Genomic DNA, 15,605 nt, shown 5'->3' with positions numbered 1-15,605 from the left:
TTATCAAACTGTCTGTACTGGGCTAGCTTGATTATCACTTCAAAAGTTTTTTTTCTCTTACTTAATTGGCCTCTCAGAGTTGGTAAGACAACTCCCACCTGTTTATGCTCTCTGTACGTGTGTATATATATCTCCTCAATATTTATTCCACTCTGTATGCATCCGAAGAAGTGGGCTGTAGTCCACAAAAGCTTATGCTCTAATAAATTTGTTAGTCTCTATGGTGCCACAAGTACTCCTGTTCTTTTAACGTTCAGCATCGTCCCCAATTTCCTCTGGTTCTTGGGGCCTTGGCACAGCTGGGGAATTTGCCCGTGGGTTTTACATGTGAGCTCGCAGCCGGGCCGCTTCGTAGGCTCAACGGCCACCACAGTGCGAACGACCCCCAGGCGGCTCAGGCTGGCGGGATGATCCCACGTCTCTGGCATGGCTGTATCAGAGCATGTCCTGAGGCTCTGGGCACAGGGGGTGCTGCCCACAAGCCATGGCCCCTAAGACACCCCATTTGCCGATGGCTCCATCTGCTTTGTAGGGCCTGAACCTCTCCTCTAGGTGCCCCGCGTCCCGACTGCCCCAGCTGCCTTGTAGGGCCCGGAGCTCTCCCCGAGGGCGTCCCGTGGCGCAGGCAGGCCCTCTCAGTGGTCCAGAGAGGCCTGGGCCACTTGCGGCTTTTGAGGGCCCTAGCCATAATAAAAATAAAAAATGACAACACATGAAAACAAAATAAGGCACCAAACAAAGGGTAAGACCGAATTTGATTATTTTTTTATTTAACAAATGCTTTTCTAGCCTTTTTCTGTGCAAATGCACTAATTATTGAGGAAAAAATCTTTCTTTCGTGCAATGTCGCAGTTGATATTAAGCATGGCGAGCCCATTCAAACGCTCTTGTCCCATAGTTGAACGGTGATAGTTCTTTACCTGCTTCAACACGTTGAAGGTGCGTTCACCTGGAGCCACTGATGCAGGCAAACTGACAATATACACAATGCAATTGTGATATTAGGAAACACCCTGGAGAGTCCAAGTTTGACTATTTCTTGAAGCAATTCCTTTGGCTTGCAATCCAATTTAAAGTTGGCGGAATATATTCGTTTGAGGAAGATGACCGCATCACTGAGATCTTTTGAGATTTCTTTGGTTTACTGTTGCTGAAACTGGTCTGCAGAAAGTAGATCTTCATTACTCTGTTGATCTGCCAAAGAATCCCAACAAAGGTACAAATTAGTCACAGTGACTCAATCAACGTGTAAGACCTGATTGAATAGAGTCAATGATGACAAGGAAGACATTGACCCTAGAATGCTGCTCGGCATCCCATTCATGGCCATATGCGGCAAGTTGCGATTGGTGGAGAACGCCGATGAAATGCTAATATTCTGTGCTACTAATTTGGACTCAGTCCGGATTGTTCACGAATCTGTTGAATGTCATTGATAAGACTTTCAATGTCATCCCTCTCAACATCAAGTGTAGCATTGCGTGCTTCAATTACCAGATTAGTTTGGTGGATCATTGTAAGTAGCCTGAAGTTCAGTTTGAGTTTGTGCAGTGAGATTAAGAGATTCAAGCTCATTGAAAGCCTTTCTCATTGAATTCAAATGCTGCGCAAGTGGTTGAACACCATCAATCTGTGCAGACCATCTAATGTCCAAAAATTTCAAACGTGTGTCCTCATGAAACTCACTTTACAAGATTGTCCTCACAAATTTTCACCTTGAATCTGGGCCTATAGACTACAAAAGCCTATGATGATGGCCAAGCTACTAAGCTAGGCCTCAACCAACCAACCAACCAGTCACCTCTTTTAGCTACCATATTAAGCTAATAATGCGGAATTCTCACACATAAATAATTCCTTAGTCAACTAGACGTAAAACTATAAAGACACTAAAATGTAACAATTCTCTACCTTTCAACACACACTTGATCCAGCACCAGCCACTAGTAGTGGTTAGTTTATATAATCAGCTGATCTGAGAGTTGATCACGGTCTAATCTTGTGCCATCAGAACTGTTCTATTTTTATTAATATTTATAAACATTTTTAATTCTTTAATATGACAAAATCTATATCAGTTAACAAAAAAATTATGTCTTTTACCAAATCACATCTCGTGTTTGCTTAAATCTGCAGCTCTAAGTTGAGAGTGTGGGTCACATTTTGGTCCGATAGGGATGCGCATAAAGACAAGTTGCGAAATTTATCAAATGCAAAAAAATTAACAAGTGTCTAAATTTGAGGCCCCATTTGAGCTTGAGGCCCAGGCCAAATGGCCTCCTGGGTCCCACTCTGATCGGTCCTGCCTGCTAGGCACGGTGCCGGCGGCTGGTTATACAGGGGCCCCTCCCTCAGTTCTGAGATGCGGCCACCTCTGGGGTGGGACAGCTGTGTGTACAGGGATTCCACAAGCAATAGCGCCCTCTGCTAAGCCCTCCTGCTCCTTGGCTTTCCTGGTACAGTCCCCAATCCAAGCTGTGATCCCATCCCACCCTGCTTAGTGGCAGGTTTAACCCTCGCTGGGGGGGCACTTACTGGCTCGGGTTTTTCTGAAGCAGACGAAGGCCACGAGGAGGAGGAGGAGGAGGACAGTGGCTGCTGTGCTCATCCCGAAGACGATGGGGCTGGTCGGATCCAGAGATGTCGACATCGTTGCCATCATCGGTGATTCTGATCCACCAATAACAGCAGCAGCTGTGAGTGCCGGGAGCAGCTGGTCTGTCCCCCCCCAGCCCCTCCCACCCCAGGTGGCGCCCAAGGGGCTGGGACACCACAGAGCACAGGCAGCAGAAAATTCTATAAGGTCAGAGCAAGCAAGACTTGGAGGATTTAGGTGCTAGGGGGCGCTGGGCTGCAGGGGTCTCAGTAGGGGGCGCTCTCCCCTGGCAGGCAGGCCTGGCCCCAGCGCCCCAGCGTAGCACTAGGGGGTGCTGTCTGAGTAATCATTTACCCTCCCCCACCCGCCACTGCCCCTCACAGTACCATGGCACCAGCCTGGCCTGGCCACAGCAGCTGAGGCCAATGGGCACATCTAGCCCGGCATCCCACCTCCCATGCTGGCTGCTCCTGACTGCTTCATGGGGAGCTCCAGAACAGCCCCCCACCAGGGCCACTGATGGTCCCAGCTCCCTCAGAGGAAGCCTCCGGCTGCCCCGTTAGCGGCAGGTTCGTGTCTGAGCAGAAGACTTTGCTCCCCTCCCAGATCCATCGGGGGGGGGGGGGGGTCACTGCCCCTGAGAACAACCTCCATCCCTCCTGCTGGGCAACCACTGGGGGGAAGCTGCCCCATAATCTGTGACTCAATAGATTCCCCCCAGCCCCAGTACCTGGGTTCACGCTGTCCGGGCAGGTGGGAGCCGGCACCGCTCCAGGCTGGACTGGGTCGGTTCCCGCTGCGGGAATAGAACCAACATCTGTTAGGGTGAGGGGAGGGGCTGAAACAGCGACTCAGCAATTCCCACCCCCACGACTCAGCATCAATCCTCAAGGTCATTCTGGGTGTGAGGGGAGGGGGATTTTCATGGCTGGGGGCGGTGCTGACTTGGCAGTCCCTGGGCCCCAACTCTTCTGTGCAGCCCCAGAGCCGTGGCAGCCCGGGGGAGCCTCCCCTGGCAAAAGCCCCCCTGCTCTGCAGCTCCCCCTGGGGGCAGGGCCGTGTTCCCTCTCATTTTTTACATCCATGTAGGGAATGAATTTTGTTATGTTCATAGAGAGGTGATGTGTGGCGGGGGTGGGGCCGAGGGGTTCGGAGTGCAGGCGGGGGCTCAGTGCTGGGATAGGGGGTTGGCTCCGACCAGACGGGCGGGAACCACTTGGTGCTATATTGGCAGCTGTAGCTCCCTCCATCGCCCCGGTCTGTGGGACCCCCGGGGTGGGGCTGTGCGTTGGGGGGAAGCTCTCCCAGGCCCTGTCCCCACCAAGCCAATCTGGCATCTGTCCAGTGACCCCCCCACGCATATGGAATGAGTCTGGGGGGCATTCGCTGTGGGGATCTGCCCCTGTCCCACAACAGACAGCCCTTTGTGGCTCCCCCCAGGGGCAGCTACTTGGACTGCACATACTTGTTTCTGGGGGGGTTGATGGCGATTTCCTGCCCCCAGACTCGGTACCTGGCCCCGCGCTGCCTGGTTGGGTGGGAGACGGCGTCATTCCTGGCTGAGTCAAGTTAGTTGCCCCTGCAGGAATAGAACCAGAGTCTGTTGGGCGGGCGGGGGAGAAAGCTGGAGCCCTGGGGTCTGTGGTTAGTTATACAGGGAACGTCTCCTCCCCCCAACTGGCAATGGCGGCTCTTCCCCGGGCTGAGCCGGCGTCCCTGGGGAGGAGACGGGACCCAGGGATTCGGGCTGGCTCAGCGCCCCCGGGATCCCAGAATGGGAGGATCGACCCAGCGAGACCCTGAGCGCAGATACAGCCCCTGCCTGGCTCCACGGAAACCGGAACCAAAATCATTACTGATTCATATTAATTACCAGGAGCCCCTGTCATGGGCCAGCTCCCCCGTGTGCTCGGAGCTGTACAGACACACGACACAGAGACGGTCCCTGCCCCAGCCAGGTGCCATTCACACCTGGAATCACTGCGGAACAGGTCTGGGTGCGGTTGTTCCTATTTTGGAGGAGGAACGTCCCTGTGTCTGTAGAACTACAAGGGAGCTTGTCTGCCAAATGGGGCTGTATCAAACCAGGGGGGGCAAATTCTGAGAGCCCAGACTCGCTCTGAGATCACCAGTGGGGGTTGGGAACCACACAGGATTCGTCATTTCGGGTCCAGTTTTCATGTAGACAAGGTCCTAGTTCATCTTTCTATCCATCCTCACAGACGTGCTCCCATCTGTCCACTGCCCTACGTTCCCAAGGACCCATATCCCCACTGACCCATGGCCGGCCATCCCCATGGATCTATCCATCACCCTCTCTATAGAAGAATTCAGCCCATCAGTTCTGTCTGCAGGGACCATCCCCCTCCAAACAGCCCGAATGGCCCTGTGGGCACCTGAGCGGGGAGCCCTGTTCCCTAGGGGATGAATTGTTCCTTTTCTCCCACTCACCTTCTCCCTTTGGTTTCGTCATGGGGGAATCCGGCTGCTGGATCCCAGATGGGTCAGTTCCCTCTGTGGGATGAAAACAAGCATTGGCTGGGACGGAGGAGGGAGGGAACCAAGCACCCAGCCATCGGCCGCTGCTGCCCCCAGGCTGGGGAACCCCCTGAGTGACTCCGTCCTCGCTCCCCATCTAGGCGTCCCCTCTGCTGGGCCCAGGGCCCAAGGCTCAGGGCTCTCTGGCTTAACCCCTGAGAAAGAGTGGACCCCCTTGAAGGGCTGACGCACTGAAGGGATTCCTCCCAGGGACCGTGAGGAGCTGAGAGAGCACAGGCCTGAGTCTGTGACCACTTGGGAACAGCGTGGAGATGGCCTAGGGACGGCTCTGTGGCCTATAACCATCTCCTGAAGAAGGACATTTTAGAGCTGTGCAGAGAGACGGCTGTGCGTTGGAAAGCTCACCAAGGCACAGCTGATTGCTCAGTTGGAAGAGGACGATCACTCTAAAGAGCCGGTTCCTGACCCAGCTGAGTCAGTGAGAGAGGCTGGGAGCAACTGGGCATCCCCAAGACCCATGTCCCTGATCAGCAGGGGGTCTCCGGTGGGTGGATCTGAGATGGATGGAATTGGAGCGGAGATTGAAGGAGTCAGAGGACCAGGAGAGACAGGGAAGGCAGGAGGCAGAACAGCAGGAGATGAACTGGCGATGGCGGAGCTGAGAGGCAGAGGGACCCGTCCAGGGGTGAGTGGGGATGGACCCTGGGGTGCCAATTCCACAGAGAACCTCGACACTAAATTGCTGCCCCAGGTTAAGGACGGGGGAGATACAGATGCCTGTCTCGCAGCCTCTGGGAAGGCTGGCAATTGGAACCAGGCTGGCCGTGTGGAAAGTCTCCGGCATCTAGCCCCCTTTCTGGGTCCCAAGGCCATAGAGCTGTTTAGCCAGATGGGCGGGGTGGCAGACTGGCTCCCACTACTGCCCCCAGCATATATGTCTGCTTGTACTCTCCTGGGATCAGGCCCCTCAGACCCCCAGTGGACATGGAAAGTGGTGGTCAATGGAGAGAAATTCCTGGGGTGGTGAAATCCTGGGACAGTGAGTACTGTTGTCAGACCCCGGGTGGTGTAGCAATGGCCATCATTAGGATCCAGAGTTATCGGTGTCACATGGAATTGGTAGGTTAAAGAGTTAACACGGTGTCTATCTGGATTGGTAGGTTCCAGGGTTGACACACCGCTGGGCAGCACCCCTGCAAAGGGGGAGCCCTGCTTCTGAGCCGTTTCCCCGGGCTGTCTGCAGACTCAGGCAGACAGATGGGATACACAGGATCATTATCCCCGTCTCTCTGTCCCCAGCCCTATTCTCCCAGGGGGATACACACCGAGCTGTGCCCCAAAGGGGTGGGTTTGTGGTGCCGGTGAGCAGCACAAAACCCCGGTCTGTGGGGCCCCCGGGCTGGGGCTGTACATTGGGGGGAAGCTCTCCCAGGCCCTGCCCCCGCCAAGCCAACTGGCATCTGTCTAGTGACACCTCCACCCACATATGAAATGAGGCTGGCGGGGGGGGGGGGGATATGGGGCATTTGCTGTGGGAATCTGCCCCCATCCCACCCAGCCAGCCCTTCATGGCTCCCCCAAGGGACGGCTCCTTCGGCTGCACAAACCTGTTTTTGTGAGGGTTGATGACGATTTCCTGCCCCCAGACTCGGTACCTGGCCCCGTGCTGCCTGGGCGGGTGGGAGCCGGCGCCGTTCCCGGCTGAGTCAGGTTGGTTCCCTCTGCGGGAATAGAACCAGCGTCTGTCAGGAGTGGGGCGCAGGGGTGTGAAAGCTGGAGCCCTGGTGTCTGTGGTTAGTTATACAGGGACCCCCCATCTCCCAGTCGGCAATGGTGGCTCTTCCCCTGGGGAGAGGATGGGACCCAGGGATTCGGGCCGGCTCAGCGCCCCCGGGATCCCAGAACTAGCAGGGGAGCAGCTGGTCCCACACGCTGCATCTTCGCCCCGCCACCAGCCTTGCATACCCAGCCCCTTCGTCGGCCACCGGACCCCACCACTCACCCTTGGTGGGCAGGCGGCTGGCGAGCAGGGATCCAGCCAGTACTGATGGGGAGAGGACAGAAAAGATGGGACAATTTGCCTCTTTTTAAGAGGAAAGTCGGGACACTTACAGGAGGGTTAAACACAGGACTGTCCCTTTAAAAACAGGAGGTCTGGTCACCCTTCCACACCCCCGGATCAATCAGGAGTCACCCCCAATGACACAGGGGGCAGGGCTGGGTTCTGATCTCAGCCCCCTGGGATCAAGACAAGGAGATTGAACTGATTTTGGGGGTAAGGGTTCAGGACTCAGCTCCTCTTTTCCTCTCCCCCTACTCCACCCCATCCTGAACACTAAAGTTTCCCCTGCCCCACAGATACTCACCTCCCGACACCCTGCTCTGCCCGGCCAGCCAGCAGCCTGGAGAGGAGACGGCTTGTTAGGGAGCAGATCCCAGGGTGACTGGATGCTACACTCTGGTCTCAGATTCACCCCCCATGGGCACATGGCCTAGTCTCAGATTCCCTGCCCCCTACCCCATAGACATGCTCCCTGGTCTCACATTCTCCAGCCCCATGTATGAACACCCTGGTCTCAGACCCCAATCATGGACAGACACTCTAGTCTCAATTCTCCACCCCATGGACACACGCCCTGGTCTCAGATCCTGCCCCCCCGCCCCCCATGGACACAAGCCCTGTCTGTCTCCAATACTCACCAAGGAAGAGGATCATGAGAGCAGCTGTCATGATGGGAGCAGCGAGGGGCCCTCAGTGCTTCCTCCAACACCCCGGTGCCCAGCTCCACCGAGCCCCAAATGAGGAACTCAGCTGGTGGCTCCAGCTGCAGGAAGTTGATAAAGTCTCATCTCTTCCTGCCTCCATCACACATTGTCTCTAGACTTCAGGCGAAATCTACTGTGATCAGAGTAAGCAGAGGGCTTTGCAAAATCCAAGAAACCCAGGGACTGTCAGCCTGGCCAAGCATCATGCAGCTCCCAGCTTGTCCGTGTGCTTTGCAGAGGGGGTACAGGTCACCTCAATGTACCCTGCAGCCTTGAGGAAGATGCATCAGACTGAGAGCCAGGCAACCACCGGGTCTGGTCTTCGACCTTCCACTGACCATGATTTCCATGAAAATTCCATCTCCTTTTCATTCTGGATTCAAGCCCGGCTGGTGACCCATTTCAGTAAAGTTAATACATGATCATGCAATTAAAAGCTGGCGTCGTAATGGAGCTGCATGAAGGGGCAGAGTTAAGGTTGTTCAGAAACGGTTACTGGGGTATTTCCTGGTGCTGGAGGGTTTGACTCTGCAGCCTTCCCTCTCAGCCTGCCAACCTGCCCACCTGTGACATGAGCCGTGGCACCGTGTGAGGAGCGGGTGCGAAGGGGAACACCTGGGTTTGCTGCGGCATAGCTGAGCGGTGATGACGGGTTTACACTGTAACGCCTGGTTCTAAGGGACTTTTCTCAGCATCTGAATTAAATCAACCAGGTTCAAAAGAAAATCAGAGAAAGAGAAATTCCATCCCGGGCCCCCAACGGGTCACCAGCCTGGAGAGACCCAGGGACCTTCTAATGCCCCCGCAGAGACCCTGCCCCCAAGCTGGAGGAGACACTGTCAGTGGTTATGTGGCCAGGCCCCTAGAGAGGGAGGTGACACAGGCTTTGTTTATACGCCATTGGCTAGAGGGCAGGAGAAAGCTGGGGGTCAGGGGGCTCTATTCCCGGTTCTGGGAGGGGAGTGGGGTCCAGGGGTTAGAGCAGGGGGCTGGGAGCCAGAACCCGGGTGTGATGGTCGCGCTGTCGCCTGTCCGTTCTCACACAGCGCTGGGGAACGCCGGGGGCACCACGACGTGGAGGCAGCATTAGAAGATGGTTCAGGAGCCCGGCCAGATGGTCCCAATAGGCTTCTTAAATCCCCCACCCCCCTGCTCACCAGCTGCCCCCATTTGACGAAGTGGGGGATTTTCTTGTTTTCTGTGGGGTTTCAATGGTTTGCATGCAGAGGGGGTGGGACTCAGTTTCCCTGGGGGTTACTGGTGTAACGAGGTGAGGGGAGAGGGAGTTTGTTGGTACAGAGGACCGGAGAGGGAACTTGGGACCCCAGCCAATTGCCTGGAGGACGGATACCCCAGTGTCCGGTGACCTAAGACCCCGACCCAGAGACCCAGCTCAGGAGTTGCAGCCGGTTCTGGCCAGTGGGAGGACAATGGGCTGCAGAGTGAGGACCCAGTGACCTAACCAGCCGGTTCCAGCCAGAGGACAGAAGCAGGAGAGGAGGCCCCAGTTTACAACCCTGTTTACCAGGAGAGAAGACAATGGACAGAGGCAGGCTTGGGGCCGGGGATCTCGGATGCCCAGCTGGGAAGCAGGGGGGCTCGAGGCTGGAGAGGGGGAGCAGGCAGAGTCCACCTGGATGCAGAGAGACTGGGATGTGCTGGGCTGAGGGAGGCCAGGCCTGAGGCCCTGAGAGTTTCCTGTGCTGTGTTCAACTCTCAATAAACCCTCCTGTTTTACGCTGGCTGAGAGTCACTCCGGTCTAGAGAACAGGGTTGCATCAACCCCTTCAGGGGTGGAGGCCCGGGGGGTCCAGAGCGAGGGGACTCCCTGAGGGGGCCCATGGCAGAGACAGACGTGCTAAGGCTCAGAGCGGTGCGGCTCCAGGAGGTGGAGGGGCCTGACCCCAAGATAGAGTGGACCCCCGAGAAGGGCTGTTGCACTGAAAGGGGCACCCCCCCCACGGACTGCTCGGGGCCAAGAGTGGGCACGATCTGTGAGTCCGTGACACCCCCAACTGCCCAGGAGCCTCCCCTCATAGCTGCTCTCAGCCCTGTGGAGCAGGAGGGGGACGAGCAGCAGAATCGCTGCCTAGCAGAGTCACTCCCCAGCCTGTCACCCACAACTAACACCCCCCACCCCAGCCTGCCCCCCCAGTCTCCCATCCTGCCCCCTGGCCTATCCCCCTTCGAATCCCCCCGAGCCTGCCCCCCTCACACCCTGCCCCCTCCATGGCCCCTCCCTCCTCACTCCCCCATCCCCTGCCCTGTTTTCCCTCAAATGCCCATCCCCCACTATCAGTTAAGATGGCCACCATCTCCCAGTGTCCACAGTGGGCGTGGCACCAGGCTGCCCTCAAGGATATGGTGCCTACCTGGGCTAGGAGGGGCAGTAGGGGGCAGGGGAATACAGGGGTGGGAGAATGTGGGGGAACATTGGGGGGTGGGGGCTGAGGGGGACAGGACAGTGGTGGACAATGGAAGCTGCCTGGTTGGGGGATGCCTGGTTTCCCCCGTTGTGAGGATGGGGGTGTCAGCAGCTGTTCCAGGGGGTGTGGCAGGGAGGTCTCCATCCAACTAGGTGGACAGCTAGGGGGACCCCAGCCCCTTTCTTCCCCCCAGAGCAGAAAAACACGACAGCCCTGTTTGCGCATCCACCCCCTCTATCTAATCTAATCTATCCCTCTGTCCGAGAGCACTGGAACAGGAGGCTCGGGGGGGCATAGTGCTCCCATTTTTTACCGGCGATAAGGGTGAGCAGATAATCTGACAACACAAGCAGAGGATGCAGCTGCTCGTGGTGAACAAGGAACCGTCTACAAAATGACGCCGTTTATCAGTTCTAAACGGCAAACACCAACCAACACTCTCATCCGGAGCAAACAAGGACACCTACTAACAAGCAAAAAAGGAACAAGAAATGCGCTGGGCAGAGCATTTCAAAGAATTGCTGAACAGGGAGCCACCTGAAGAGGGAGCAAACATCCAGGAGGCAGAAGAAGAGCTTGATATGAACACAGACTCCCCAACTAAGGAAGAGATCGTTCAAGCCATCAAATCCTTTAAAAATGGGAAAGCTCCTGGCAAGGATAACTTGAATGCAGAATTGTTCAAGGTAAATCCTAAATTAGGAGCTTCTATCCTGGCCCCTCTGTTTACATCAGTCTGGGAAAGGGGAAAAGTGCCAGATGCGTGGACCAATGGGGTTATAGTTAGTGAAGATACCAAAGAAAGGAACTCTCAGTGACTGTAATAACTGGTGTGGTATCACACTTTTATCTGTGCCGAGCAAAGTGTTGTGTAAGATCCTAGTCCAGCGTACATCAGAGGCAGTTGATAGCGTTCTCAGAAAAGAGCAAGCTGGTTTTCGGAAAGGGCGTGTGGATGCACAGACCAGATCTTCACTCTACAAAACATAGTAGAACAGTGCTTAGAATAGCAACAGCAACTCGACATACGTTTCATAGACTGTGAGAAGGCTGTTGATAGCATTCACAGGACCAGCCTATGGCGCATTCTGCAGGCATGTGGAATTCCTTTCCGTATCATCAACGTCATCAAAAGCTTCTATTTCAACTTCACATGCAGTGTTGATCACAGTGAGCTCAGTTTTGAAGTCAAAGCAGAAGTACGTCAGGGATGTGTCATGTCTGCAATCCTCTTCAGCATTGCCGTCGACTGGGTAATGCGGCGTACAACACAAGACATGCCAAGAGGCATGAAATGGACACTCTTCTCATCCCTTGAAGACCTGGACTTCGCAGATGATGTCGTTCTCCTATCACATACTCAACACCACATACAAGAAAAAACAACTCAACTCAACGGATTCAGCCAGCAAATTGAATTGAAAATCAACCGCAATAAGACAGATATCATGACATTTAATATAGCCTGACCATCACCAGTACGGATAGAGGATTATGTTCTCACCAGTGTAGAAACATTCACATACTTGGGCAGCACCATCAGCCAGGACGGTGGAACAAGCCAGGACATCTGGGACAGAATCAGTAAAGCCAGGAACACCTTCAGGAGCTTAAATACAGTCTGGAAACCATCAAAATACAACACCCACACCAAACTCAAGATTTATCAGAGCCGTATACTTTCAACGTTACTTTATAGTGCAGAATGCTGGGGAATGAGAAAGTCTGACACGTCCAAACTGGCTTCATTCCATACAACCTGCCTCAGAAAACTCCTCTGTATCTTTTGGCCCCAAACAATCTCAAACTAAGATCTATTGACACAGTGCAGCCAAGAGGATCTGAGCAGGGTGATTACCAGGAGGTGTTGGAGATGGATCGGTCGTGTGCTTCAGATGGAAACTGATTCCATCACCAGAGTAGCAATCAGATGGACACCTGAAGTCAAGCGAAAACGAGGCCTCCCGAAAACAACATGGCGAAGAGCTGAGGAAGTCGAGCTGAATAACCTGGGCACGGCTGGGGAACCATTGAAAGACTTGTCAGAAACAGACAGGAGTGGAGGAGCTTCGTCACTGCCCCAAACATCAGAGGCGAAATAGGAACATGATGATGATGATGAAGGGTGGGCAGGAGGGGTCATTCAAGTGGGGTCAGAGCAAGCAAGATTTGGGGGATTTAGGTGCTAGGGGGCGCTGGGCTGTAGGGGTCTCAGTAGGGGGCACTCTCCCCTGGCCGTCAGGCCTGGCCCCAATGCCCCAGCGTGGCACTAGGGGGTGCTGCCTGAGTAATCATTTACCCTCCTCCACCGCTCCCCCTCACAGTACCATGGCACCAGCCAGGCCTGGCCACACTGACTGAGGCCACAGGCCAATCTAGCCCAGCATCCCACCTCCCATGCTGGCTGCCTATGGCTGCTTCGCGGGGCGGCCCGGTCCCAGTCCCCACATGGGGACTGATGGGCCCAGCTGCCCCCAGTGGAAGCCTCCGGCCACCCCATTAGAGGTGGGTTCGTGTCCGAAGCAGGAGGCTTCTCTCCCCTCCTAAATCCATCGGTGAGTTTGGAGGAGAGTCACTGCCCCTGAGAACAGCCTCCATCCCGCTCCCTGGGCAACCACTGGGGAAAGCTGCCCCATAATCTGTGACTCAGTAGATTTCCCCCAGCCCGAGTACCTGGCCCCGGGCTTCCCGGGCAGGTGGGAGCCGGCACCGCTCCAGGCTGGATCGGGTCGGTTCCCCCTGCAGGTATAGAAGCAGCGTCCATCAACGATCCCCCCTTCCCCCCCACTCAGCATCGATCATCAGGGTCCTTCCCTGGTGTGTGTGGGGGGGATTTATGTGGCTGGGCTGGTGCCGGCTGGGCAGCCCCTCGGCCCCGACTCCTCTGTGAGTCCCCTGAACAGGGACAGCCTGGGGGAACATCCGCCTGGGAAATGCCCCTGCTCTGCTGCTTCCCCTAGGGCCGGGGTCCCCCCTCCCTCAGACCTGAACCTCCAGCGTCTGCTGCTCCTCCCTGGCTGGAGACTCCCAGTGACTCCGTCCCAACTCCCCGGCTTGGCGTCCCCTCTGCTGGGCTCAGGGCAGAGCCTGGCTCTGAGCGTCCCCCCATTAGCACAGAGTCCCCCCGAGGTCCGACTGAGCGTGGGGCTCTGGACACCGAGCCGGGCCCCTCACCCGCTACCACCAGCTCCTCGGGGTCACTGGGCTTCGACTAGGCGAAGGGATCTTGCATAGTGATAATAGCAGGTGTAGCTCCCTCCATCTCCCTGACTCACGCTGTGGATGAGAAATTCCCCCCAGCCCCACCCATCTCAGCGGTGTCCAATCCTCGACCTTAAACAGAGAGAACCTGGCGTCCCAGAGACCAGCCCAACACCGAACGGTGACATCCTGCCCCAGGGCGGTCACCCTGCCGGGGCTCAGGGAGATGGCGGGTTTGGGGTACATCTCTGCACTCAGAAGCAGACAGAGGGGGAGACACCAACCCTGGCCAAGTGCCTGGGGTCTCACAGCTTCCCCTGATGGGATCCCACAGTTTGCACCGAGCTCCTGTATCCCAGCCCCCCGGAACTGGGCTACCCAGAGCAACCCGCCCCCTCCAGCCAGGAGGGGTGCGCTCTGCTCCCCTGACTGCCCCAGCCTGGGACTGCTCCCCACCGAACTCTCCCCCCCGCCCCGGGGGAGCTCCAATCTCTCCCCACCCGCTGCCCTAGGGGTGAGATCTCACCACTGCTGGTCGAAACAGAACCACGACCCAAAGTAGAGATCTACGTGACCCGTAAGTACCGATCAGCTGATGTATCCGAGCCAGCGCTGGGGACGATGCCAACTCCGGAGCCCCTCGACCCCGACTCCTCTGTGCGTACCCAGAGTGGGGTCAGCCTGGGGAGCATCCCCCTGAAAAGGCCCTGTTGTCAGATGCTCCCGGTGTGGTGCTCTGCTCTGTTCAATGTTGATATCAATCGGCTGTGTGCGTGTGTTCCCCCTGTGTGCTGCCCCAGCTCTCCGCAGATCGCTGACACAGCAGATCCCAAGAGAACCCCCAAAGACCACAGACTCTAGTAAGGTACGAAGGCACGTCGGCCAGGTTTATTGTCAAATGAAGCACAGTGATAGTTCCCTCTAGACTTTACTCTAGAGGACGTACTACGAATATGTGCCCCCTGGCAATGGACTCCACTCAGTCAGTGGCGGGACTTTCCACTGCCACCTAGGCTGGACAAAGACACTGCCCCTGGGATGCATTTTTATACACAGGTACAAACAAGTTACACATCACTCCTGACGTATTGAGGCGCAACCCCTCTGCGTAGCAAGGTGCCGCCTCTCCCCTTGTACATGTTGGTTTGAACAAAACAACTCTACCCATCATATTACCCTTTTGGCCCTGTCATTGGGATGGGTCGGCCTGTTCCTTGTTGTGTGTGGAGTGTACAAGTGTGCGAATGTTCTGATATCGGGTGTCCAGTACCTTTTAGGTATGTCTCTTCTTGCAGCATCAGCCCTTTCCTTGCCAGCTTCTGTGAGCCGGGCCTGCCTCTGGCTCACAGCTTAGCTTTGCTTTATGTTAGCGAAGTCTTGACCATTACTTTAGTTCAGGCCTCAGGCCTCATACTGGGCCTCTGATAAGGGTTTATGTTTCAGGGCCTCCTCTTACTACAGGCCCCCTGCTGTGCAGCTCCCCCTGGGGGCAGGGATCCCCCCTCCCTCAGCCCTGAACCTCCAGCAGCTGCTGCTCCCCCTTGGCTGGGGAACCCCCCCCCCCAGTGGGCTCCAGGGCTCAGGGGAGAGCCTGACTCTGAGCGTCCCAAAAGCACAGAGATCCCTACAGAGACTGGCTGGGCGGGGAGCTGCAAGTGGGGACGCTGAGCCAGGCCCCTCACCTGCTAGCTGGGCTCTGACCAGAGAGGTGGGTCTGATTTGGTGCTATATCTAGGGTTACCATATTTCAACAATCAAAAAAGAGGACACGGGGTGCCACCCTAGCCCTGCCCCAGCCCCCCCCCCCCTCAGAATCCTCCTACCCCCTACCTGTCCCCTGACTGCCCCCTCCTGAGACCCCCCACCCTAACTGCCCCCAGGACCCCACCCCCTATCTAAGCCTCCCTGCTCCCTGTCCCCTGACGGCCCCAACCGCTCTCTACACGCCCTTCTCCCGACAGCCCCCCCAGAACCCCCGACCAATCTAACCCCCCCGTTCCCTGTCCCTTGCCTGCCCCTACCGCTCTCTACACCCCCTTCTCCCGACAGCCCCCCCAGAACCCCCGACCAATCTAACCCCTAAGCAAGAGGCTCTGAGATCGGAAGAGCCTCTTGCT

The 15,605-nt window shown here is 56.2% G+C and overlaps 3 protein-coding genes across 10 annotated transcripts in view; 1 reads left to right on the top strand and 2 right to left on the bottom strand.

Annotated features, from left to right (window-relative positions):
• Positions 1-15,605, bottom strand: part of LOC117870507 (immunoglobulin superfamily member 1-like) — a 307,321-nt gene that overhangs the window by 72,573 nt on the left and 219,143 nt on the right. The window lies entirely within an intron of this gene.
• Positions 755-7,886, bottom strand: LOC117870510 (cell wall adhesin EAP1-like). 3 transcript variants are annotated; one of them, XM_034757704.1, is made up of 8 exons: positions 7,796-7,886; positions 7,462-7,497; positions 6,703-6,816; positions 5,048-5,110; positions 4,062-4,175; positions 3,327-3,392; positions 2,536-2,679; positions 755-1,194 (listed from the first exon to the last, which is right to left on the bottom strand). In XM_034757704.1, the coding sequence occupies exons 1-8, from the start codon at positions 7,824-7,826 to the stop codon at positions 1,142-1,144; spliced, it is 621 nt and encodes a 206-aa protein (XP_034613595.1). In that variant the 5' UTR covers positions 7,827-7,886; the 3' UTR covers positions 755-1,141. The 3 variants fall into 3 exon arrangements, with proteins under 3 accessions (XP_034613595.1, XP_034613596.1, XP_034613597.1); XM_034757705.1 differs by having other exon boundaries at positions 2,536-2,670; XM_034757706.1 differs by lacking the exon at positions 7,462-7,497 and having other exon boundaries at positions 7,796-7,884.
• LOC117870509 overlaps positions 5,652-15,605 on the top strand; it is a 47,761-nt gene continuing 37,807 nt past the window's right edge. The window contains exon 1 of the transcript XR_004643997.1: positions 5,652-5,780. The gene's annotated coding sequence lies outside the window, so the exon portion shown is untranslated. The remainder of the gene's footprint in view (positions 5,781-15,605) is intronic.

This window comes from Trachemys scripta, unplaced genomic scaffold (genome assembly GCF_013100865.1).
Source record: "Trachemys scripta elegans isolate TJP31775 unplaced genomic scaffold, CAS_Tse_1.0 scaffold_30, whole genome shotgun sequence".
NCBI classification, from domain to species: Eukaryota; Metazoa; Chordata; order Testudines; family Emydidae; genus Trachemys; species Trachemys scripta.
Note: the sequence above shows the minus strand (reverse complement) of the source record. Positions and strands in the feature narration are given on the sequence as shown.

What these genes read in the sequence shown, in the direction of transcription:
- LOC117870510 (XM_034757704.1), bottom strand. Translation starts at nt 7,826, where the DNA reads ATGACAGCTGCTCTCATGATCCTCTTCCTTG. An exon ending in GCAGAGCAGGGTGTCGGGAG is followed by an intron (nt 6,817 to 7,461) that starts GTGAGTATCTGT and finishes CTATTCCCGCAG; the next exon opens with AGGGAACCAACCTGACTCAG. An exon ending in ATCAACCCTCACAAAAACAG is followed by an intron (nt 5,111 to 6,702) that starts GTTTGTGCAGCC and finishes TTCATCCCACAG; the next exon opens with AGGGAACTGACCCATCTGGG.